Source organism: Eurosta solidaginis, unplaced genomic scaffold (genome assembly GCF_040869045.1).
Source record: "Eurosta solidaginis isolate ZX-2024a unplaced genomic scaffold, ASM4086904v1 ctg00001057.1, whole genome shotgun sequence".
Lineage (NCBI taxonomy): Eukaryota > Metazoa > Arthropoda > Insecta > Diptera > Tephritidae > Eurosta > Eurosta solidaginis.
In genome coordinates this window covers 828,121-852,311 of record NW_027136900.1, presented here as the reverse complement: position 1 = coordinate 852,311, position 24,191 = coordinate 828,121, and the positions used below count along the sequence as shown (strand labels likewise).

Below are 24,191 nucleotides of genomic sequence, written 5' to 3'. Positions count from 1 at the left end.
TTCGCTGGACAATGTGGATATCTGCGTATAGCTCATCGGTTAATCTTCTTCGGTACTCGCCATCGCCAACGCGTAGAGGTCCATAAATCTTTCGAAGAACTTTTTTCTCGAAAACTCCCAAAGCCGCTTCATTTGCTGTTGTCATGGTCCATGCTTCTGCCCCATATAGCAAGACGGGTACGATAAGTGACTTGTAGAGTATGATTTTCGTTCGCCGAGAGAGGACTTTACTTTTCAATTGCCTACCTAGTCCAAAGTATCATTTATTGGCAAGATTGATTCTTCGCCGGATTTCAGTGCTGATGTTGTTGCTAGTGTTCCTGCTGGTTCCCAAATAAACGAAGTCTTTTACTATTTCGAAATTATGGCTGCCAACGGTAGCGTGGTTGCAAAGGCGCATTTGTGCTGACTCTGCTCAATGCCAGCAGGTACTTCGTTTTGTCCTCATTCACCATCAAACCCATCTTTACCGCTTCTTTTTCCAGTTTGGAGTAAGCAAAACTCACATCGCGGGTGTTCAGGCCGATGATATCAATGTCATCAGCATAAACCTCTACATGTCTTTTTAACGCATCACTAAAGCAAGGGATATTTCCCAAAAGGTGGAAAGAGTCTTTTATAATACCACTTTACAAAAATGGAAATAGATCATGTGTTTCAAATTACCGAGGAATAGCAAAGCTTAGTGCTATTCCCAAACTCTTTGAATCGATCGTCACAAAGCAACATCAATCATTGACTTGTCTCAACATTGTTTTTGCTCGGGTAAATCTACCGTGACTAACTTACTTGAGTTCACAACTCATGTGCTGAACGGATTTAAGGTTAATATCGAAATTGATGTAATTTATACTGATTTTAGTAAAGCTTTTGATAAAGTTTCCCATTCACTTCTTCTGTTCGAACTCGATCGTTTTGGTTTCCCGCCTTTGTTTCTATCTTGGATATCTTCATACTTGATGGATAGAAAACAAACAGTTATATTTAATAACTGTAGGGCAGAATCTATAAACATTGATCCATTGCTGTTTCTGCTGTTCATTAACGACCTTCCTAATGTTTTGAAGTACTGCAAGCCGCTAATGTACGCTGATGATGTTAAACTTCTTATGCCTATCCCCTCACCTGTGGATAGATCAAATCTTCAATCGGATCTGAATAGCCTAGTCGAATGGTGTAGTGTAAATATAATGTCACTAAACATGCCGAAGTGCAAGTTCATGTGCTTTACAAGGAAATCATGCCAATCCTACGAGTATATGATTGATGATTACACGATTAACCAAGTCATTAGTTTTGTAGACATTGGCGTTACTGGACTCTAATTTTGACTTTAAATTGCATATAGAAGGTTGCGTGAACAGAGCCAAAGGGACTCTGGCGTTCGTCAAACGATGGTCTAATGAATTCGATGATCCATATATTACTAAAACTCTCTTTATCACGGCTGTCATGGAATCCAATTGTTGTCGGAATCGGATTTAAAAACGCCAAAATAATTACTTTGGTGTCATGAAATCCAATGTTATCGGTTTAATGTTCGAATTGGAATTAGTGTCGGCTTTAGGTGTCACAGAATCCGATAATATCGGTTTTGCTATCGGAAACAATCCAATCAGTTAAATGCTTTTGGATTAAATTTTTTCATAGTTGTATTTCTCTTGTAGTTGAGTATTTTCTAATAATGTAAGTAAATAAAAGTTTATTTTATAAAAATAAATGTAAATTTACATATATTTTCATTCTTAATAGGGGAAAACATAAAAATTCAATGCAAAACAGTATTTTGACTGAATTTATGGAGAAACATCCAGATATTGCGAAGGGCTTCACGAAGCACATCATCTAAAATCGTTGACACCGTGCTTCTACCCACACTCGTGCTAAAATCCTTGCTAACTGATCTTTGATAGGGTCCTTCAGCGAAAAATCGTAACGTAGCTGCTAGTTGCAGTATTGGCAGAACTTTCGAGCGCATTAAGCATCCTTCAATGGTGTCCAATACCATTCGGAAAGCCTCTTTGCTTATGCGATAGCATGCAATGTAACTGCAAATACACTATACATATTATAAATAGTTTTAATTACGCTGTCTCCAGAAACTCAAATGGATTGCTGCGATCTCTCCAAAATTTTCCTTTTGACCTTCTAGCAACTTCTTCTTCCAATAATATAAATGCTACAACTGCTGATGCCATTTTGATGTCAATAAATTTGTTTGTTTCTGTTCAAATGCACAAAACAACTATTTCATAAAATTTTGCCCAAAAATTAACATCAAAATTGCCGGTACACCGCAAACCAGCTGACTCGAACATCGGTTTTATTTACATTCGAAAAGAACAAAACCAATACGGTTTTATGACACCAATTCAAATCAATATTGGCTTGTAATTCCGACAAAACGTAAAACCGACTTGGATTCCATGACAGCCCTGTATATATTTGGTGCGGCCAATATTAGAATACGCTTCGATAATCTGGAACCCTCGTTACCAGACGCACTGCGACAAATTAGAGTCGGTTCAAAAGCAATTTCTTATTTTTGCACTAAGGGACTTACCGTGGGACCCCTAAAGGATTATTCCTCCCTACTGCTGCCGTTTAAAACTTATTCAGCTCCCTACGTTACGGAGTCGTAGGGAAACGGTAGGTATGTTATTTGTAGTAAAGCTTATTAGAGGGATTGTAAATAGCCCTTTTCTGCTTGGTGAAATTTTATTTAATGTTCCCTTTAGACCATCTAGACATTTTCAACCGCTTGATATAAGCACATGCAGATCGAATTTTGAAATGCACGAACCTCTTCGTTGTCTGTGTACTGACTTCAAATAAGCACTGTAAAAACATTGATACGTGTAACTCACTCTACGTAATAAAAAAAATATCTGCTGACTACCTTAAATACGCATTGATTTGGGTGGCTTGGAATCACGTCCTTTCCAACCTCCCACACGTTGCAGCTCTACTTGTTGTGTGTCAAATATACATCAGCTGCCCGAAATCACGTCTGATCACCAGCTGCAGTAACTTTGGGCGGGTGGCTTGGAATCACGTCCTTTCCAACCTCACACACATCGCAGCCCTACTTGTTGTGTGTCAAATATACATCAGCTACTCGAAATCACGTCCATTCGGACAGCACTAATAATCAATTCCCGTTGCTCGGCATCACAGTATATCCCCACAACTGATTTAATAATATATATACATATTTTATAATATAATTTTGTTCAATTTGTATGCTCCTGTAATTTATCTGTAATCCGTAACTAAATTTAGTCTGATTAATTGTTAAATTTGTAGACTAATAAATAAATAAATAAATTCACATAACGCCCAAACCTTTTAGGTCTTGTGAAAGTAAGTGCTCTGAGCTGGGTTTAATTTTTAAACTCTTTGGTTTTAAACTTAAACTGCAGAATTTTACGTATTTTAGACCGAAAAACTTCAATTCTAAATCTTGTTCATCCGGAGAGGACTACTTAATTGGCGCTTAGCCGTTTAAACGATTATGGCCGTCCGACAAGGCCACAGTCGCTTCTCTGGGTAAACTGGCGTCATTGGGTCACACCAAGGCAATTAAAATCTTGTATGACATTATGCAAGGCTCATTGACCTATTACTTTGTCAGTGCAAATAAAACAAGTTTATTCACTGTTCCAGCCCGACGTTTCGCTAGTCATCCTAGCATTTTCAAGGGCGGAGTCTATTTTCAAAAACAAACAAAATTTGCACTTTATTTAGATATACTATATAAAAGTTAATAATATAAATAATAAATAAAGTTAATAAATCAACGAGTATATTAAGCACCAGAAAGCTACATAAATCGTTTTCCAACTGGTCCTTCCAGCGGGATGGGGGCCGCCCTCTTTTTCTGCTTCCATAGGCGGGTTCCGATAAAAATACTTTCCCAGCCGGAGCGTCATCTTTGATTCACCTAGCATTACCTAGCCAGCGTGTTTTAATTCGCTGGACTATGTTGATGCATGCGTAAAGCTCGTACAACTCATCATTAAAACTACTTTGGTACTCGCCTCGCCTACGCGTAGAGATTCGTAAATCTTTCGAAGAACTATTCTCTCGAACACTCCCAGAGGCGCTTCGTCTAATTTTGTCATGGTACATGATTTTGCACCATATAGCAGGACGGGTACGATAAGTGACATGTAGAGCATGATTTTCGTTTGCCGAGAGAGGACTTTACTCTTCAATTGCCTACCTAGCCCAAAGTAGCATTTATTGGCAAGAGTGATTCTTCGATGGATTTCAGAGTTGATGTTGTGAAAGTGAGTGCTGTGTTTATGCTGGTTCCCGAATATACGAAGACATTTACTATTTCAAAATTATGACTGCCAACAGTAGCGTGGTTGCAAAGGTGCAAACGCGCTGACTCGAACTAAGGTATATTATACCAATTAACTGTTTTATACCAAAAATCAATACTAACATGCGCTTAAAATATTGTGACGAAGCTTTCCCTGCACCCCAATGCTTCTTAAATAATTGCTGGGGTATACTCGCCGTGTCCAGGGTTCCGTACAATAAATTTATACTTTGGGCCCTTTTCCAAGTCGTACAATTCACTTTATTTAACTTAATTATTTATAACAAACTTATGCCTAAAATTTCATTTAAGTTCTATTATTTACTTTATTTGGTATTCGGTGTCGGCGTGGCCTGGTGGGTAACGGTCCATCCGTGTCCCGTTGGCGTGCTTGCTTACGTTGTTATTACTATGCTCTCGTATTGGTTAACGGTCCGTCCGGTCCAGTTAGCGCGTGGTTATGGGACGCCTTAGTGGCGTGCCTGCTGGCGTGCCTGCTGGCGTGCTTGCTTACGTTGATATTATTATGCTTTTTGTATTGGCTAACGGTCCGCCCGGTCCCGTTAGCGCGCGGTTATGGGATGCCTTAGTGGCGTGCCTACGCTGGCGTTCGTCTCTGCGCTAGGTACTCTGTCGCTGAGGACGCGCGGTTGTCGCTAACGCTGCTACTGCGTTGACGGTCGTGATTAGTATGTTGTTTGCTGATGGACGCTCGTTGATGGTGGGTATGCGGCCACTGGGGACGCGTTGACGCTGGCGTCGCGGTTAGTATTTAGTCACTGAGGACGCTCGTTGATGGCGCTCTGTCGCCGTTGGCGCTGGTGTTGCGCCGGCTGCCGCGATTAGTATTTCGTCGTTGACGCTCGATGACAATGAGTATGCGGCTACTGGGGCGCTTGTTGACGACGCGTTGACGCTGGTGCCGCGGTTAGTATTTAGTCACTGAGGACGCTCGTTGATGGCGTTCTGTCGCCGTTGGCGCTGGTGTTACGCAGGCTGTCGCGATTAGTATTTCGTCGTTGAGGACGCTCGATGATAATGAGTGCATACTGGGTCACTTGTTGACGACGCGTTGACGCTGGCGTCGCGGTTAGTATTTATTCACTGAGGACGCTCGTTGATGGCGCTCTGTCGCCGTTGACGCTGGTGTTGCGCCGGCTGTCGCGATTAGTATTTCGTCGTTGAGGACGCTCGATGATAATGAGTATGCGGCTACTGGGGCGCTTGTTGACGACGCATTGACGCTGTTGTCGCTGTTAATATGTAGCCACTGAGGACGCGTGGTTGACGTCAGTGGCTCGGTAGCGATTACGGGTAGCCTCGCGGTCGACTGTGGTGAGTCAGCGGAGTGCAGCCTTTAGCGTTCGGTGGCGGGAAATCCACACGTATGGCTCAGTCTGCGTCTACGTCGGGTGGTGATGTCTCGCATTGAAGAAACCTTCTATTTACGACCTATCACCGGGCTATACCGTTTGATGGCGTCGAGGACTCGGTAGCGGTTACGGGTCGCCTCGCGGTCGACTGTGATGAGTCGGCGGAGCGTAGCCTTAAACGTTCAGTGACGGGGAAACCCACACACTCACGTACCGCTCAGTCTGCGTCTACGTCGGGTGGTGATGTCTCGCATTGAAGAAACCTCCTATTTACGACCTATCACCTCCGTTCGTAGATCCGATTAATACTCACAGTGCCGGGCTATACCGTTTGCTGGTAGGTGGCGTCGGCGTTGATGACTCTGTCGCTGGTGCGGTTGACCGACTGGGTCGACGGCGGCGGGGCTTTATGCGATAACTGTATTCACTAGCGTTAGTATATCGGTTCACGGGTGGCGCAACGAGCTATCCGCGTTGACTTGTTCACTTCCACGGCTCCGTACTCACTGACTACTTTCTTGCTATGGTCGTGCTATTCAGTGTTGCCAGAAAAAAAAAAATGGGGCTAGAATCTAGGAAAAAAGGGCTAGAAAGAGCTCAATTTCTTCAAGAAAATCCGAAAACCGTCGCAAAAAGAGCTAAAAGTATATGTATATTTTTCAATGTAAGTTTTCACATTTATTTCAAGTCAAACTTAAACAAAGTTATAACAAAGGTACAGTAAACTAACAAAAAAAAAATAAATAAGGTACAATAGAGGTACATAAATAATACTGTTTTTATAGTTCATTTTATATTTTTTAATAACAAAAATACGTTTTTTTTTTTACTTTTGTTTTGCCATTTGGCGGTAAGGTATCGTTAAAAAGTAAGAAGTATTTTGTACACTACTACAATGACGGCACGGCTATAGGTTCGGCAAAAATACGACTTGCCAAAATGTTGGCCGATGAAAATGAATTTAATTTTTTTCAAATTTTTTTATTAAATTTTTAGCGTCCTACGGATGTACAAATCACCATTAAAATACACGTGTGCGATATTCAAGTTTATGTTGGGACGAGATATGTTTGAAGGGCCTTAGTCTTCAAAATCTATGATTTCGTCCTCAGAAGATGAATTATTATTTTTGCTACACTCATAAATATTTTTTGTGTTCATTAATTTTATGAAATCGTTGTTTATTTCAAAGTCATGACAGCATTTATTCAGCCGTTTAAGACCACTTCTTATTGTCAGAAGCGAATTCAACATAACTAACCTCATTTTGTTTCTGTGTTTGATTTTAATCAAACTCATGGTTGAAAACGTTCTTGCAACTTCAGCATTACTTAGTGGCAGCACAAAATGGACAAGCTTTTGGAATTATACTGTTTAACGCCATTTGTGAAATATGAAAACTTTTGAGGTTTTACAATTCTCAACCGAAAAGAAATCTATTTTGCAAAGGGTTTTATAAGCGTCTATAAATTTATCTTATTTTTTAATTCGTATATATTCTTCAAAGGTATAATGAAAATAAGGTACAGGAGACAAAAATTTATTATAATCTGAAGTTAAAGGGTCAAAACTCTTAGAAGGTGACACTATGCTGTTGCACAAGCTGAAAAGCAAATATACAACCTCATGACACAGTTTATCAATTAAAGTTTTTGTTACGAGTTGAGTACCGAGTTGCCACATCATACATAACGAAGCAAATAAAATAAAACTTCGACACACATAAAACACAGTACAAATTTAACAATTGCCGAGCTAAGGGCTAAACCGGAATTTTTGGACCTGAACGCAAAAAAAAGGGCTAGATCTGGCTTCAAAAGCACCAAAATGGCAACACTGGTGTTATTATATATTTGAATCAAAACAATAAATGTGTTTGTTCGCCGACATGTTGCGACCGTGTTGCTACGATCGGTCACGTGTCGGTAGAAGTTGTTATTCTGTCGCATGATGCATTGTCGCATGACTTGGGTATATCGTTGTTTGATGTTAGGTTAGGTTAGGTTAAAGTGGCTGCCCCCGCTGTCCGAGCGGAGACTCACGTAGGCCGTTGTGGCCCGTTGTGCTACCACGCGGGGGCCCCTATTTTTGTTTTCCTACTTTCGAAGAAGAAGAAAGTTTAGACCCCAGTGAGGCTAAACCAGCGCGTTTGCCTGATGAAACGCCAGATGTCGTTTGTGCTTGTAGATTCAAGCTCCGCCAGGCACCTAAAGGAGTGTCTGTGGCGGCATTGGTACCTGGTTTTTGACAGTGCGGGACAGTGGCACAGATAGTGCTCTACGCTTTCTATCTCCTCCTCGTCCCTACATCTGCGGCAGAAGTCATTTGTCTGTAGGCCCAGATAGGCACCGTGAGTGCCCATGAGACAGTAACCTGTCAGAAGGCCCACTAGTGGGCTTGTAGACATACGGTTTAACCATATCACAGATAGCGATCTCTTTTCATCCAGCTTAGGCCAGATTTGCTTCGATATACTACATGTAGGTTCCTTGGGCTTATAGACATACGGTTTAACCATATCACAGATAGCCATCTCTTTTCATCCAGCTTAGGCCAGATTTGCTTCGATATACTACATGTAGGTTCCTTGGGCCATCTGGCGTTTGCTTGATCCGTGAAAAGAGATCGTAGGCAGTGTTTGCAAGTGTTTAGAGGAGGGTTGGTCCAACCATCGGAGGTTATTGTTTGCAGGTTGGTGCCTTCCCTAGCTAGCTCATCCGCGGCGCAGTTTTCTGAGATGTCACAGTGGCCAGGTACCCATATTATGCTTAGGTTGCAATTTTCAGCTAGTTTGTTGAGAGTGTCTCTGCACTTCAATGCAACTAGTGACGAGGTGTTACTGCATTGCAGGGAGTTTATGGCAGCTTGGCTGTCAGAGAAAATTGAAATAGAATTGGTCACCTGCAGGTTAGCAAGTTAGAGGGCTGCTTCCCAGATAACTATAAGTTCAGCCTGAAAAACACTGCGGTGGTCGGGTAAGCGAAAGCTCTCGCTTATATAGAGCTTCTCCGAGAATATTCCGCTGCTGACTCTGTTGTTGTTTAGTTTAGAGCCATCTGTAAAAACGGAGATCTCGGCTCCGCGCCGTTTGCCCACTCGTTCCTCTCTGGGATTCTTGTGGAAAATTTGTTGTCCCAGCAAGGGGACGGTGTTTTATGGTCCAATTTCAAGAATGTTTCGGGGACCTGCTTCAGGATCCGGGTGTGACCAAACCTGCAGTCCCTCCATTGGTTCGATAGCGTTGAGCCTTGCCGCGTTGCAGAAGGCACAGTATTTACCATATAGATCAATGGGTAGAAGAAATAATATGGTTCCAAGAGCTTTGGTGGGAGTGGAGGGAAGGGCACCGGTGGTAAGCATTGCCGCCATCCTCTGCACTCTCTTTGCTCTTGTTAGATTCGATATCGAGTGCCGTCCACCACACGGTGACGGCGTAGAAGAGTATGGGTCTCACCACTGCCGTGTAGATCCAATGGACTATGCGTGGCTGGAGACCCCACCTTTTTCCTATTGCCGACTACAAGCGTAGAGAGCCATTGTGGCTTTCCTGGATCGTTCCTCCACTTATCGCTTCCAATCCAGCTTCCTGTCTAGAATAACTCTGAGATATTTAACCTCGGTAGCAGGCATGCTTAACCAACGAAACGATATCATTTCGTTACGATAATCAACGTTAATAAACGAAACGAAGTCATTTCGTTTCGTTTATTAACGTTAAGATCGTCAAATTAACGAAATGATTTCGTTTCGTTTTCTGCCATATCAAAACGAAATCAAATCGTTTATGTTGATTATTAATTTCAAACTATGCTGGCAAAGCTGATTGATGGCGGAGTCATTAAAGGTGAAAGCATTATCCAAGCTGATTGCAACTTTTCTCATGAATTTTGACAGTACGAACATTTCTCAGAGTATTTTTGACATTACCACCAACGAATTACACAAACAAATTACATAGAGATTGCGTGTGTATGTGCGCTCGTTGTTGCCACCTTACGGCTTCACCATGGCTATAGCATTGCCAGCACAATTCAAACATAAAGTATCACGTTTTCGTTAACGTTTTTAACGTTAACGAAAGCTTTTCGATTCGGTTAAAAACGAGATACAATTTATCTTGATAATTTCTTTATCGATAATATTTCGAAGTGTTTCAACGGAAACGGTGGAAATTTTTTGATAAACGATTAGCTTAACGTTAAGGTGCATCCCTGCTCGGTAGAGAGTTTGATTGCCCTCCCATTTAGGGACGGGAGGGTAAATTCCGGTATAATGCGTTTGCGGGTAAAAAGCACCATCTCAGTTTTTTCACTGCTGATGCTGAGTCCGCATTCCCTAGACCAAGTGTTTGTTAGATTAAGGGCATTTTGCAAGAGTTCGCCAAGCACCGGAAAGTGTTTGCCGGTAACCGTAAAGGCTATGTCGTCGGCATATGCAATGACTTGGCATCCGGTGGGCTGTAGTATAGATAACAGAGCGTTCACCGTCCGGTTCCATAGTAGAGAAGAAAGAACGCCTCCCTGGGCGGTTCCTCTGTTGGTATACCTTATTTACGATGAGCTGCCCAGCTCAGAGATAATGCTTCTCTTGTTTAGAAGGAGCTCGACAAATTCCACAAGAGCCTCTTCCACCCTAGTGAACGTAGATTTTGTGACCGCTGCTGGGAGAACGTTGTTGAACGCCCCTTCTATGTCGAGAAAGATACCCAGCGTGAATTCTTTAAAAGCAAGACCCTTCTCTATTTTAGTAGTGATAGCATGTAGAGCTGTCTCTACGGATTTGCAATTAGAGTAGGCGTGTTGGTTGTTGGAGATTAGTGCTTGATTTGCCGATCGTCTAATATAGGCGTCCAGCCTTGCTGTTGAAGTTGGTATGGCCTAGTCTGTTGCGTGGTTGTTGTGTAGGCCAAATTTGTTGGCAATATTTGGTCCTCACATTATTTCACTTTATTTTATACAATCTTACAGCAAAAAAGTACCTATATACTTAACAATAAATCAAGAAATACAACAACATCCACATTAGCCGGTTCCGCTGATGTTTGAAAATCCCACGACAATAGCCAACATTGTAAAACAGGTGACAAAAATATACACAATTTCATATCAGGCAGATTAAAGACTTCAATACTTTATCAAAAATAATGAAGCACACAGACTTATCCAATCATCGTCATAGTTGAAAATGTTAAAATGCATCACCTATTAAATCTGTCTAACGCGAAGTGTCCACGTAAATCCTCCTAGGCACTACGACTCTTAGCCAGCTAAAACAAAAAAGATGGACAATAAAATGTTATAATATTGTTTATTGAATGTTATCTATTTTTCTTTCAAAAATTGAGTTGTATGCACATTTATTCATAAAAAAAGTAATATTAAATGTATAATTAGAGCTTATTCGGTCGTTCAACTTAAAGCAATAACATTATATTTTTTACAAATTGTAGTACATACACACCTTGATATAAATTGTAGACTTCGATTAAATTACACATATTTACAAAAATATATACATTTAAAAAACATCTACATTCTATCTGAGCTGTTCGTCAATTGTTGGTTGTCACACATTTTTATGCACAGCTGATATTATCTACGTCTTCTTTGTAATTCATTGCATTATTTATCTGCTGCTGGATTCGAAGCCCTTCCAATAAACAAATAAAAGATTAACGTTGGAATAAGCTCTAATTAATAAATCAAATTAACAACTCCCTTGGTCTAGTGAATAAAATAAAAAAAAAATTGCAGACAGTTTTTTAGCTGGATCGTCAGTTTTATGAAAGAATTCAGCTGTGCTCCTAAACTTTTTTAAGTATTAAAAAGTATTTGGAAATCTTTTGGTATACTTTTTAAACTCGTTTTGGATTTTACAATTTTTCGAGTTTTTATAAAATAAATAAGTTTAAGGTACGATAACCTCCGAAAAGATTTTAGGCCGAGTTTCTCTGCCAATTTGCATAGTGCTCCTTTTTTTAATTTTGCCTAAAAATAGGCGGGACCCCTACATGTTTTATACAGACTCCGAACGGCGTATGCATGGCAGATGAGTTTTCACTGAGAAAATTTTTAAGGCAGAAATACACTCGGAGGGTTTGCCAAATCACTGCCGAGGGGCGACCCCGCTTAGAAAAACTGTCATCTAATTGAAAAAACTTGTTTCTAAAATTATAATGTTGCTTTGCCCGGGGCGGAACCCAGGATCTTCGGTGTGGTAGGCGGAGCACGATTTATAGTTTTTTTTTACTCTTAATCAGAATTTCGCCTTCGTCTTTCTGTAACAATGTAATCTAAATTAAATATATGTTATTTCTAGATTTTACACCTAACTGTGAAAGTACATATGTGCTTATTCGCTTGAACGCCGTAAGGTCTTTGGCCGCAAACCCTACAGAAAGAAACATTTTTCTTCTTAAACAAAATATTGAAAATTATTGATTTTTTCTTGACATCTTTTTAATAGAAATAGGCTTCCAATATAGCAATAGTTGAATAATTAAGAATTTTTTAATTTGAACTAAACATTGATCTCAATAAGATTAAAAATTAATGTAGAAAACTTGACTAATGATTTTATTAGCGCTTTGTGGAAAATTGTCCCTAATACAGAAAGAAGTACCTTATTATAATTCATAAGGATTTCCTTATAATAAGTCTGAAAGGCGACGACAAATGTGTGTTATATTTAATATTGCTTGTTATATTAGCTTAGGTATATAAAATTAAGAAACCAGTCTTGTACTGCATTTACTACAACAAATAATTCACCAGTATTCTAACACAAGTTACATTATGTTTTCCTTTTATTACATAATATAGTATGTCCAATCAACTCTCTCCAATACCTCCAGCCAGGTTCGTTCCAATCAAGTGGGTAATCTATATCGAGCAGCTTCGGCAAGTCCAGCATCACGTAATGGGACACGACATGTTCCGATGCCGGCTATGTATCCGCAATCAATGCATCAAGGTGTTCAAAGCGTGGTGATGCAACCTTTTGCACAATATCAGCGTCAGGCCTTCCAACCACCTCCGTATACACAATATACTCAAACGATGCCACCAAATTATCCTTATCCTTATCCTTCTTACTATCCTGTGCCTGCACAACGCGGTACTGTTAGCAATACGATGCCAGTGCAACCAGGGCCACCTGGAACGATATCGGGGCCGGCAGGTGCTGCGCAAGCCCAGGTGCCTATAGCGCCTGGTACCGTGATTACCACTGGTGCTGTACCTCAAGTATCAACTCCCACCGTTTTGGGCGTAGCACCTAGTCCTAATGGACCACAAGTTTCCGTCCAGTCAATGGCTAGTGTGGTGCAAGCTACCGTTCCTACACAACCAAATCAAAAGACAACACGTCGACGTGCTCACGCTCTGGAGATTATCGACCCAAGTACAAATAAAAATATTTTGGACGATTTTGATAGCCTTAAGGTAGATATGATTAACCCAATAATTTATGCATATGCTCATAAGCTCATAAATATTTTTGTTTTTCGATAGACACCACAAGATATCGAATATCCGGAACAAAATGTGTATATCCAACAGCCTATTGTTATAGCAGAACAGCTACACAATTTGCAGTATGATGTTATAGGTAAGTTTTTTTCACACCAGTAAAATCTCATTAACCTTCCGTCATATAGAAGTCCAACCAATGAGTCGTGACGCCACACTTGGACAAACTCCAGTAGTTTCAGCAATAACTGATGGCCCTTCTGTAGAAATACTTCCCTCAACCCAAAAATCCTCCAGAAGCAAGAAGTAAGTACTGTATCATTTGTGTGCTTAAGCGAAAAAATACTACCCAGCCGTACTAATGAGCTTTGATTACAACAACTAAGAGTGTTGCTCTACATAGACCAATAACAGCTAAAACGACATCAAAAAAAGTGTCAATTTTTAATTTTGATTGGCATCGACTGCTGATAGATAAGCTTAGTGACATATACATACAGCTATAACCAACAAAAGGAAGTGTAAGTTTTGGCGAAAGTAAACATTATATACCAAGCTGTGCGCTCTCATTATTATTATTTTTTTTTTTTGTTTACGGAAGGCCAGATAGACCACTGTGTATAAAAAGTGGGCGTGGCTTCCAACCGTTTTGTAAGACAGACTTATTGCCTTAAAAACAATGCTGTTACCAAATCGCGGCAGGATTTATGGCATTAATAAATAGTATTACACTGTGGAACAAATTCAGTTTAGCAAAAGTTAGATCGATTCTGAGAGTGAGGGGTGAAAATAGAGGCTAAATTAGAAGACCGGTATCGCGGTGTTTGTTTATGTTAGTTCGAATTTTGTTTTAATCGACCTTCGAACTTTGCAGTCAAATGCCGATTTTCAGCATATTGTTTGTATGGTTTTTTGGCTATAACTCGTCGACTAATTGATATTTTTTCAATCTGTTAAAGCCAAATTATTGCTAGAGATCTGTGCAACAATTTAAATTTAAACAAAATTGCTTTAGAAAATTTTTGTGGTTATGAAGCAAAATGTTGGACATTTTTTCATGCTTTTTGGACATATTTTCCACAAAACTAAGTATTTTTTCTTTCTGTTTGATCTATATTATGTTTCTCAGTTTCTTCAATAAATTTCATTTGAAAAGAAAACAATCATAATACAAAACTTGCATTTTCCAGCTTAATATTAATTTACTTCTCATTTCTTATGTACCAATTTTTTCAGTGTTGGTTTTGAAGAAACATTGAAAAAGAAATTATAAAAATACGGAAAAAAATATAATTTTGAAAGGTTAGTTATGAAAAGTTTAAATTAAAAAAATTAAATTAATTAAATTAATGATTTGGCCAGTCGCCGTTTAGCAGGCGGCTGTGGATCAACATTACCGCTCTCTCTAATATCTTGGTCATCGTCATCATCATCAGATCTAATATCTTGGTCATCGTCATCATCATCAGAAAGGTCGATAAATTCGTCCAACTTATGAGGTGGGTTTTGTCTAAGGCTGGGGTAACGCTCAGTCAATCCAGAGTCGAGTAGAGGTCCCACAAACCCTTACCGGCTAACGGTCGTTGGAGCAGAGGAGGTTCGGTAGGACGGTTGAATGGTCGTGTAACGGACGGATTGGTACGGAAGCAGCGGCTTAACGGCGGTAGGATGGCGGACGGCCAACGGTCGTCGTAGGAGCGGCGGGACGGATGCAGCGGATTAACGGCGGTAGGATGGCGGGTGGCCAACGGTCATCGTAGCAGCGGAAGGACGGAAGCAGCGGCTTAACGGCGGTCGGCCAACGGTCGTCGTAGCAGCGGCGGGACGGATGCAGCGGATTAACGGCGGTAGGATGGCGGCCGGCCAACGATCAATGTAGCAGCGGCCGGACGGAAGCAGCGGCCTAACGGCGGTAGGATGGCGAATGGCCAACGGTCGTCGTAGCAGCGGCAGCTGAATGGCGATAGGACGGCGAACGGCCAGTGGTTGGTGTTGCAGCGGCGACACCAGCAAGGCGGGATGGGCACGGTGATAGTATGGCGGAGGGCCAACGGTTGTCGGAGCAGCGGCGGTGGGCTACGGAACGCGTGCCAGGGCCGTGGTGAGAGGGAAAGTAGGCTGGCGATGGTGTTTACCTGGACAGCGGCGGCTCGTTCCGGGCGGGGTCGGTTGACGGTATCGGCGGTCTTCGGCAGGATCGGTAGTCCGCGGAGTCGGTCACCTGCGGAAGAGACTGTGAGGACTCGTTAGTGCTAGTTCACAACTGAGGGGGAGGGGTGCTTTGTGTCATTGAGGCAGCGGGCCGCTCAACACCAGGGTGGGCGACGGAAGGAAAAGTAGTCCGAAGACAGCACTCGCGTCGTCCAGCTCTGGTGGAGGGTGGCCCACGCCTTGACGGCGCCCCTGCCACGCAGCCCGAGCTGAGGGGGAAGGGGTATTTGGTCATTGAGGCAGCGGGCCGCTCAAGCACCAAGGTGGGCGACGGAGGGAAAAGTTGTCCGAAGACACCACACGCGTCGTCCAGCCATGGTGGAGGGTGACCCGCGCCATGACAGCGCCCCTTCCACTCAGCTAGTTAGCCGGAGTGGTTATTTTGTCTTTAAAAAGACAACCGCTCCCGCTGGCTCACCTGTGAGGACTGAATTGCAAAAATGCAAATTCGCTGTTTGTATGGGTGGTGCCGCAAACTGGTTGAGAAACCAATACACCATTATTGCTATTTTCTTGTGATGATTTTCTTGTGTTGACGGAACACACCATTGGTTTGCCATCAGTCGTTGGTAGCGCGTAGTTATTTACCATAGTGGTTGTTGGCTATGCTATAGAAAAATAAGTACAGGTTCAGGTTTAAGTGAAAAAGGAAGTACAGGGGGGTTATGTTATTGTAACGCTACGTTACACACTGATATTCTGGAAGTTCATCTTATCTTTGTCTTCCCCTTCTTCCTCTTTTTCATCGTCTCCCTCTTCAAAGGTGCTTTTATACCATCAACAAATTTCAGCGAGTATTGCATCTGGAGATTTCTTTCCTCTGTACCTGAAACGAAAATAGTTATCAATCGTTAACATGTTTAAATTACGTTTACGTTTAAATTACCTTATTTCAAATGGAAGCGCAGTTTGGTGATAACGTTCGCCTTGCTCATCAGATTCAGTTGGCAACTGTTGAGCGCGTTGATCAAGATGCTGATGCAAGAGATGAATTTTGTACGACATATTGACCCCAATTTCATCGAAAGCTGCCAACATGGTCCAGATTCCCTGTAGTTGTCTTTGCGTTCTTTACCCAGAAGCCCTTTAATGACTGCTTTCAATGCGAGCCATGCATTTAATTCTCGGTCTGTCAGAACTTGGTCAAAATCTTGACGACTCATTAGTTTCCGTATGTCGGGACCATTAACAACCCCTTCCTGAATTTTGGCGTTACTTGGTCTTGGGAAATTGTCTATTAAGCGGTCGAATACTGCTGGTCTTTTTGCGATACATTTCAAAAAATGTTTAGAGCAACGCCAAGTTTAATGTGGAGCAACGGCAACAAAATTTTCATTTCAGGAACAAGACTTTCGTGTAGCCTATTGTCTTTCCGTCCAGTGCGACTATTGCAGTTATGCTGTTTGTACTGGGGTCTTCCTCTAATACCTTCTCCGTATCGTGAATCCCAATCGCACAAAAAACACCGATATTTTGGACGGTCAGATGCTGTTAAGCCTGTAATCAATGAAACTATTTTGAGGTCTCAGCAAATGCGCCACTGGTGTTCATTATATTTGACTACTTCCAGAATGTGTTTCACTGGAACAAATTATGAGTGCGTTAATGGTAATTGGATACTTGGCACTGCTACATAAGTTTTATTCTTAGCTTTTCTTCTATTCAAAGTTTTATGGTAGCTGATACATCCATAGCAATTTTCTTGTTGAAGCGGGTTGTTGTCTAACTACATCATTGGTATACCAAAAGGCATAGCCTTCTTCTTTTCACTTTTCCATTGCATAAGACTTGAACAGCCATTAAAGCAAACTTTTTTAGGGGCATAGTTTACGTCAGTGATAAACTCTTGCGAGAAATATTGTTTATAGGCTTCCAAAAAACAATCAGTCGCATTGCCACATTTTTCATGGCTTGCTATGAAACGTCCACAAACATTACAAAAATGGTCCATTTTATATTTTGGTTCCGACATTTTTAATACAATATATATTATACAATGTTACTTTTGTTATTTTTATGAAACCGATGCACTTAACTTAAATTACTCACAAAATGAAATAAGTTCCAAAAAAATTAATAGCGAATTTATCACCACCGAGCGAAAATTAAAAGACATCAGCTTCGGCTGAGTTTCGAGTCTTAACTGAATCTTTATTTTTGATATTAGTTCGCATGTACGAAATAAATAAAAATCGCTACCTGGGCGGTGGTTGGAAACAAAAAAGAGGAAGACGAGCAAAAAGAGGAAGGGGCAGAAATTTATTGCATTTGACTGCAAAGTTCGAAGGTCGATTAAAAAATTCGAACTAACATAAACGCCGCGATACGGGTCTTCTAATTTAGCCTCTATTTTCACCCCTCACTCTCAGAATCGACCTAACTTTTTCTAACCTGAATTTTTCCACAGTGTTATAGGTAGATTAACTAACAAAGAGGCGGCGCCGCGCCCATTTTAAACTTTTTTAATTCTTGTACTTTGCTTTCCCACTGAGGTAAATTATCAGTGTATTTTAAATATATATGTACGAAAGATATTGACTTCTTTAAACGGGCTAGGTCTTCAAGCAATTTTTATATGTATCCTGATGGAAAGATCGCAACTTAAAAATTTCCTAACAAGGACGTATCTCAGCATTCTGTTAATAAGGTATGACTTTAGCGAAGTCATTTTTAAAGTCGTATCTCATAAGACTAGTTAAAAAGGTTGTAACTGAAAAACACACTTTTTGTCGGAAAGGATGGGATAACCCTGCGAAATTTCAACATGGCTTCTTCAATGACTTGATTTAGGAAAAACTTTTACATTTTCTTCTTCTAAAGACGAGCCCAGCACCCTTCCCAATATTTTACTAAATTTCTCATCAAGTTTCATCAATTTATCGGTCTTTGGTTGTAACCTTTAGCATATTTTCAAATTAAAAAAATTGTGTGTGGTTGTCGCTCTGTTTCGACTATATTCAATACTAATCTATTCTGGATGATACAAATTGTTAATTTGTGTTCCTCTTATTGAATTAAACGTTTTGTGGAGATTAACTTCCAAAAAAATGGTCGACGACCATTTCCTTTTTTCAGACTGACCATTTGTAAGAAAGAGCTACTGACATAAAAATAATGCTTTGCCAAATTGCGTTTGAATTGGGCATTTTTGGTTCGATTTGTGACATTAATATTATTATAAGGAGATTCACTTAAAAGAGGCGGTGCCACGCCCATTTTAAAACTTGTTTTTAAATCTCGTATTTTGGCTCACCACGTCACAGTTAAGTGTAATATATCAGTGTATTTTAGATATATACGAAAGATACGAGTTTTTTTTTAACTGCGTGTGGTCGTCTATCGATTTCGTAAATTTCTACATAGTTTGTATATAGTGCAAGAGACAACTGATCTCAACACCATTTCTTAAAGCTTGTGATTTAGATGAAACTCTTACATTTTCTTCTTTTGAAACGGTTTTTTTATTTTTGATAGAAATGGACTGCTGATCAAAGCAGGGCTTCGCCCCATGGAATAGGCGCGAGCACTTACGAACTGAAATAGTCGTACAATCTAATTATATACCGCAAAGATTCTAAATTTCTGTTACTCCTAGGTTTTTCTTTAATTAATTACACACAGTGTATATGAAAGGCCAGCGATAAAAACTATTTTTTATTTAAGAGTGAAAAAAAAGCGGAACATTTCCGTAAAAGTGCGGTAAAAAAATAAAACGGCAGTAAAAGCTTTATTTATCATGTTTGCTTGTGATTTAGATGAAACTCTTACATTTTCTTCTTTTGAAACGGTTTTTTTATTTTTGATAGAAATGGACTGCTGATCAAAGCAGGGCTTCGCCCCATGGAATAGGCGCGAGCACTTACGAACTGAAATAGTCGTACAATCTAATTATGTACCGAAAAGATTCTAAATTTCTGTTACTCCTAGGTTTTTCTTTAATTAATTACACACAGTGTATATGAAAGGCCAGCGATAAAAACTATTTTTTATTTAAGAGTGAAAAAAAAAGCGGAACATTTCCGTAAAAGTGCGGTAAAAAAATAAAACGGCAGTAAAAGCTTTATTTATCATGTTTTCTTAAAAAACATGAACTTACAGATAATAACTACTTTACATACGACGGCAAATTCAATCTACATGTATACGGAATGCCCATGGGAAAAACCCTATCACCAACAGTAGCAGATAAAGTGCTAGACAAAATACTTGATGAAAGCATCACGGAGGTTTTTTGTGCACCGAAATTTAACTCTCTAACCATTCAAAACTTATTTTAAAAAACAGGTGCTTTCAATGCCAGATCAACATAGCGACGGATTTTGCATCACCGATTTCACCAAGTTATCAGAAAAAAAAACACTAAAAGAAAAGTAATATAATAAATTTAAATCCTCAGTTTGCATAATTTTTTCAGAAAAATTATTAAGAGCAAAATAAAACGATCCAAGTCGAAGACGTTTTCATTTTGTCCCCACGTTATCCAAAGAAGGTGCCACCTTTTTCACAAAGTCTATCAGCCCAATTCTATGTATTCCCTCGGAATTTTGTTCTCGCGGATTTTTTTATTCCCGCGGAAAAATTCCTCCAATTCGCCTAGGAAGAACAACAATTGGGGAATAGGAATTTAAAATTTTCGAAGTCAGCTGTTTTGTCAATTGAAATTTCGTTGTGCATTTCTTATTTTGTTTAAAAAGTTTACTGGCTGCATCAAATATACCATGCTGCTTATGATATATCTTTCGACTTAAAATAAAGAATATTGTGGTAGAATGTACATATTTTAGCACAAAGTTGTACAAGCAAGTGTTCTTTCTTGAAAGATCCAATTTACTTTAACTATTTTGATGTATTCCCTTTAATTTAACAAGTGAAACAACTCCTTGGAAATGACAGAGTAATCTCTCTCTCACTCACCCATAATACCTACTTTTCTCCCATAACCGATTTCCGCTTTTTCGAACATTGTTCAGAATAAGAGGAAAGAGGGAAGCAGCGTTGACAGATTGACGACGCCGTCGTCATTTTGACGATTTTCAACTAGAATGACGCTTGGACGATTCTGTTATGAAAAATGACGATTTAAGCCTGCCTTCTATGTAAGATTTATTTTAAATATTTAAACACTAAGAAATAGATCCAATAATGTTGATTTTAGAGCGACACTACAGTAATAAATATTGAAGTGATCAATTTAGCTCGTGAAAACGGCGGAGTGGTGATGATATATTTGCCTCCGCATTCCACTCATAAAATGCAACCGCTACACAGAGCATTCATGAGCCCACTCAAGACTTATTACAGTAACGAATTAAAGCGTTTTATTAGAGGAAAGTTACTAAATTCCAAAGCGTATTAAAAGGTTCAGACTGGCCAGGTTGCAGTTAACGGTTTCAGATGTACTGGTATATACCCATTCGATCGAAATATTTTTACTGATGCAAATGATATGTATGACCACCTAACTGCCGAAAACTCTGAAGTTTCCGAGCAAAATAATACAACTTCGGAGACTGGACGTACTCTTACTTCACCGACATGAAATACAAATCGAGTGACTTCTCCAGAACATGTGGTATCAACCAGTAAAGGAGTCGTTTCACCATGGAACTTTCAAAAAACCAGCAGCGAAAGCTAGAAAAGCTGAATGTGAAGAATTAACCAATGACTCCGAAGTAAGCGTCGCCTACGCAGAATCAAACCAAGGGGACTTTGTTGAAAAGCCTCCAGAAGGAGCAATTTGCTCCTTTTGCGAAAAGTTATGGAAGGACGAAAGAAATATATCAGAATGTAGTGCCTGTTTACAGTGCGATACGGTTTGGGCTCATAACGACTGCATTTCCAACAAAAATCTAATTTTTATTGTGCGAGACTTGCACAAATTGAAGTTTTTAAACAATTTTGATATTTCCAATAACTTATTCATTTTTAATATCAACGAGCCAAGGAGGTATTTTATTTTATCTTTTGAGAAGCTATTTATCTTTTATTAGTAAAATTGGAATTTTTAAAAGAAGTTATTTAATATTTTCTTTAGTAAATTAAAATTAGCCTACGTTTGCGTACTACATTACCCGCCAATTTTTGGGGAAGCAGTATTTCGAGCTCACCCGAATTTCGTCTTATAAATTGTAAACTGTTGGTGGTATACAACTTTTGATAAAGTACGCTATAGATGATATTTCACAAAACAAAATGTGACGAAAAAGAGGTGAATTGGACTTTTGGTTAGGCCAAAATTACCCAAAAACTAAACGCTATACCACAAATGCCACAGTTCCTCTATTTTATATCAATATCAAAAGAGCTGACTCTACATATGCTTTTTTTAAATTTATGTGCATTCGTTGCAGATCTAATGTGCTTGCCACACTCTTCAGCGAATGTAGACCGAACTTTTTCTAAAATAAATTTAAACAAAACAAAAATCCGAAACCGTCTGGAATCTGATACATTAAAAGGAATATTGCTAGCCCAAGATTATTTAAAATTGAATAACTTTTCCTGTTATAATATTAAACCGCAAATAAATATGCTAAAACATGAACGCGAAAATGTATAACTAAGAAACTAAAATGATATAGGAGGTTCGATTCGAGCTCAAAGAAAAAAAAAAAAAAAAAATTATTGTTAAAATGACTGAAAACAAGTACGTTTTGTATGTAATACAAAATTTATCTTTTAAGGCGTTTTTGTTATTTATAAAATAAAACGAAATGAATTGAAAAGGATTTTATATGTTGTATGTGGCAACAAAAAATAAAAATCAAAGACAATTTTCAGAAAAGCGCTTTTAAAGTTAATATTGTTGAATGAAATCCGGCGATCTCATTTTGGTTTCCGGCGAATACAATCGTACGTCCCCTGGGAATGACCCAAATTCGTCCTAACTCAACTTTGGTTGTTATTGGTTGTTGCCATAGATATGACGATTTTTGACGATTTTTTGGGCGGCGTCTGACGACTTGGAAAAAAGATATATGGCAACGCTGGAGGGAAGTGAAAATACTCAAAGGAATTTTTATTTAGAATACGAGGAATGGGGAAGGTAAAAACTGGTAAGGAATTTTTGTTATTTGGCTCTATATCCCGATCGGTTTAAAGAATAAGCGAAATCGGTGATGCAAAATCCTTTTTTTAAAGGCCACCACGGATTTATCCCTTTTGGCACTAAAGTTTTTAACAGTTACTCCGAACCAGGGCTGCCAACCATCAGGTGTCCGCCCGGAGACTCAATGGGTTTAAATACCTTTTTAAAATGATTCTCACCTCATACTTTAATTGAAATATAAGTGTCAGAACGGGTTGAAAAATAACTTGGACTTATATTCAAACCTCTGTTTTGTAGTTGCGGAACTATAAAATAGTGTAACGAATTTTGGGAAATTCTGCTTACGTTCGAATCGCTAAACTGTTGAATAAATAACTCCAATATTCAGTAATGAAAAATGGTCTTTATTAGACTACTTTGAGAGTACTTCACAATAACACTTATACTTCACAACTAACTGCGTGTTTAAATCAAACTGCTTTGTGACTACTCAGCTTGCGCTGCTTTTGTACTCTCGGTTGCTCCATTCGCATATTTATACTAAAGTCTAGACGTTTCGCTTTCTAGAACTGCTGTATCCCCTGCTTGGTAATTGAGCTACATATATGTATACCTATTTGTAGTTTATAATGTTTCTCCATATGCGTGTGTATGGGTGAGTAAAACTTCGGCTGATGACTACATCTGTGTGTGAGTTATCTCTTCGTTGCCTTGTATGTACGTGTGTAAATGATGACTGATTTGATGTACACAAGGGTGGCAGCTTGCTTTATTGCTGTTGTGCCTTTATTTAATAACCTTAGTGATGTGAGCATCACTTTTTGTAGTGAAAATCAAGAGGAGCACGACGCCAATTGGAAGAGAAGCTCGGCCTTAGATCTCTTCGGAGGTTATCGCGCCTTACATTGTTTTTTTAGCATCTGAAATGTTACTTTCGATTTTCACACGTGATCATTACCAAAACATAAGTCTCTCGGTTTGACATTTCTTAATGCTGGCGGCCCTATCCCTAACTAGTCCCTTAGGGTCAATCAAACTGATTATAGCCTATCAACCAAATGTAAGTATCACCTACACGTTGCGGCTCCTGTTACATATATTTACTAGGTGCGACTCTGACATTACTAAGAAGACTAAAAGTGGTGAAGCAAAAATTCGAACAAATGACTGGGTGGGCTACTACCCTAACGTAGTGGACAGTCCAACTAGTCGGAAAACTGAAGTTACGCGGTCATCCAAAGTGAAATCTTACATCATAAGTCCGGGAAAACATATGTTGGACTGAACATATTACCATTAACATCTTTCAACTTAAAATTGGTCGACTTTCATTTTAAAATATTGTTTTGTTTTAACGAACTACATTTAAAATTGAAGTTATGTAGATGCGCCAAGGATTTTGGATTTTGCCCATGAATTACGCAATAATATCCAGTTAGAGTCGAGCGCGGCATCGTTGGCCGATTGGCCGAATAGTTACCCCTAACGTTTTAAGGTGGTTCTCCGGTGATTCGCATAGTTGATTAACAATAGGCTAGCATTGATGAGAACCGCTTAAACTGTACCCCGAAAATCTTGACTATAAAAAGAACATTAATAGCGGCCCTAATTTACCTTTGTGCATGAACCCCAACGGGTTAGGGGGCTTAGAATATACTCGCGGAAGGTATGCCTGTCATAAGAGGCGACTAAAATACCAAACTGATTCAAGGGGTTTGCCAGCGCAATTTATAGCTTCTCCAACCCAATTGTTAACCTCA

The 24,191-nt window shown here is 39.6% G+C and overlaps 1 protein-coding gene across 4 annotated transcripts in view; it reads left to right on the top strand.

Annotated features, from left to right (window-relative positions):
- The window catches only part of LOC137235728 (eukaryotic translation initiation factor 4 gamma 3-like), a 938,449-nt gene that overhangs the window by 114,336 nt on the left and 799,922 nt on the right, over positions 1-24,191 (top strand). For 3 of the 4 annotated variants that reach the window (XM_067758596.1, XM_067758595.1, XM_067758598.1), the window contains 3 exons: positions 12,525-13,145; positions 13,215-13,311; positions 13,361-13,478. In XM_067758596.1, the coding sequence (XP_067614697.1) occupies positions 12,525-13,145; positions 13,215-13,311; positions 13,361-13,478 (836 nt within the window). The remainder of the gene's footprint in view (positions 1-12,524; positions 13,146-13,214; positions 13,312-13,360; positions 13,479-24,191) is intronic. The other variant, XM_067758597.1, reaches the window with a different exon arrangement.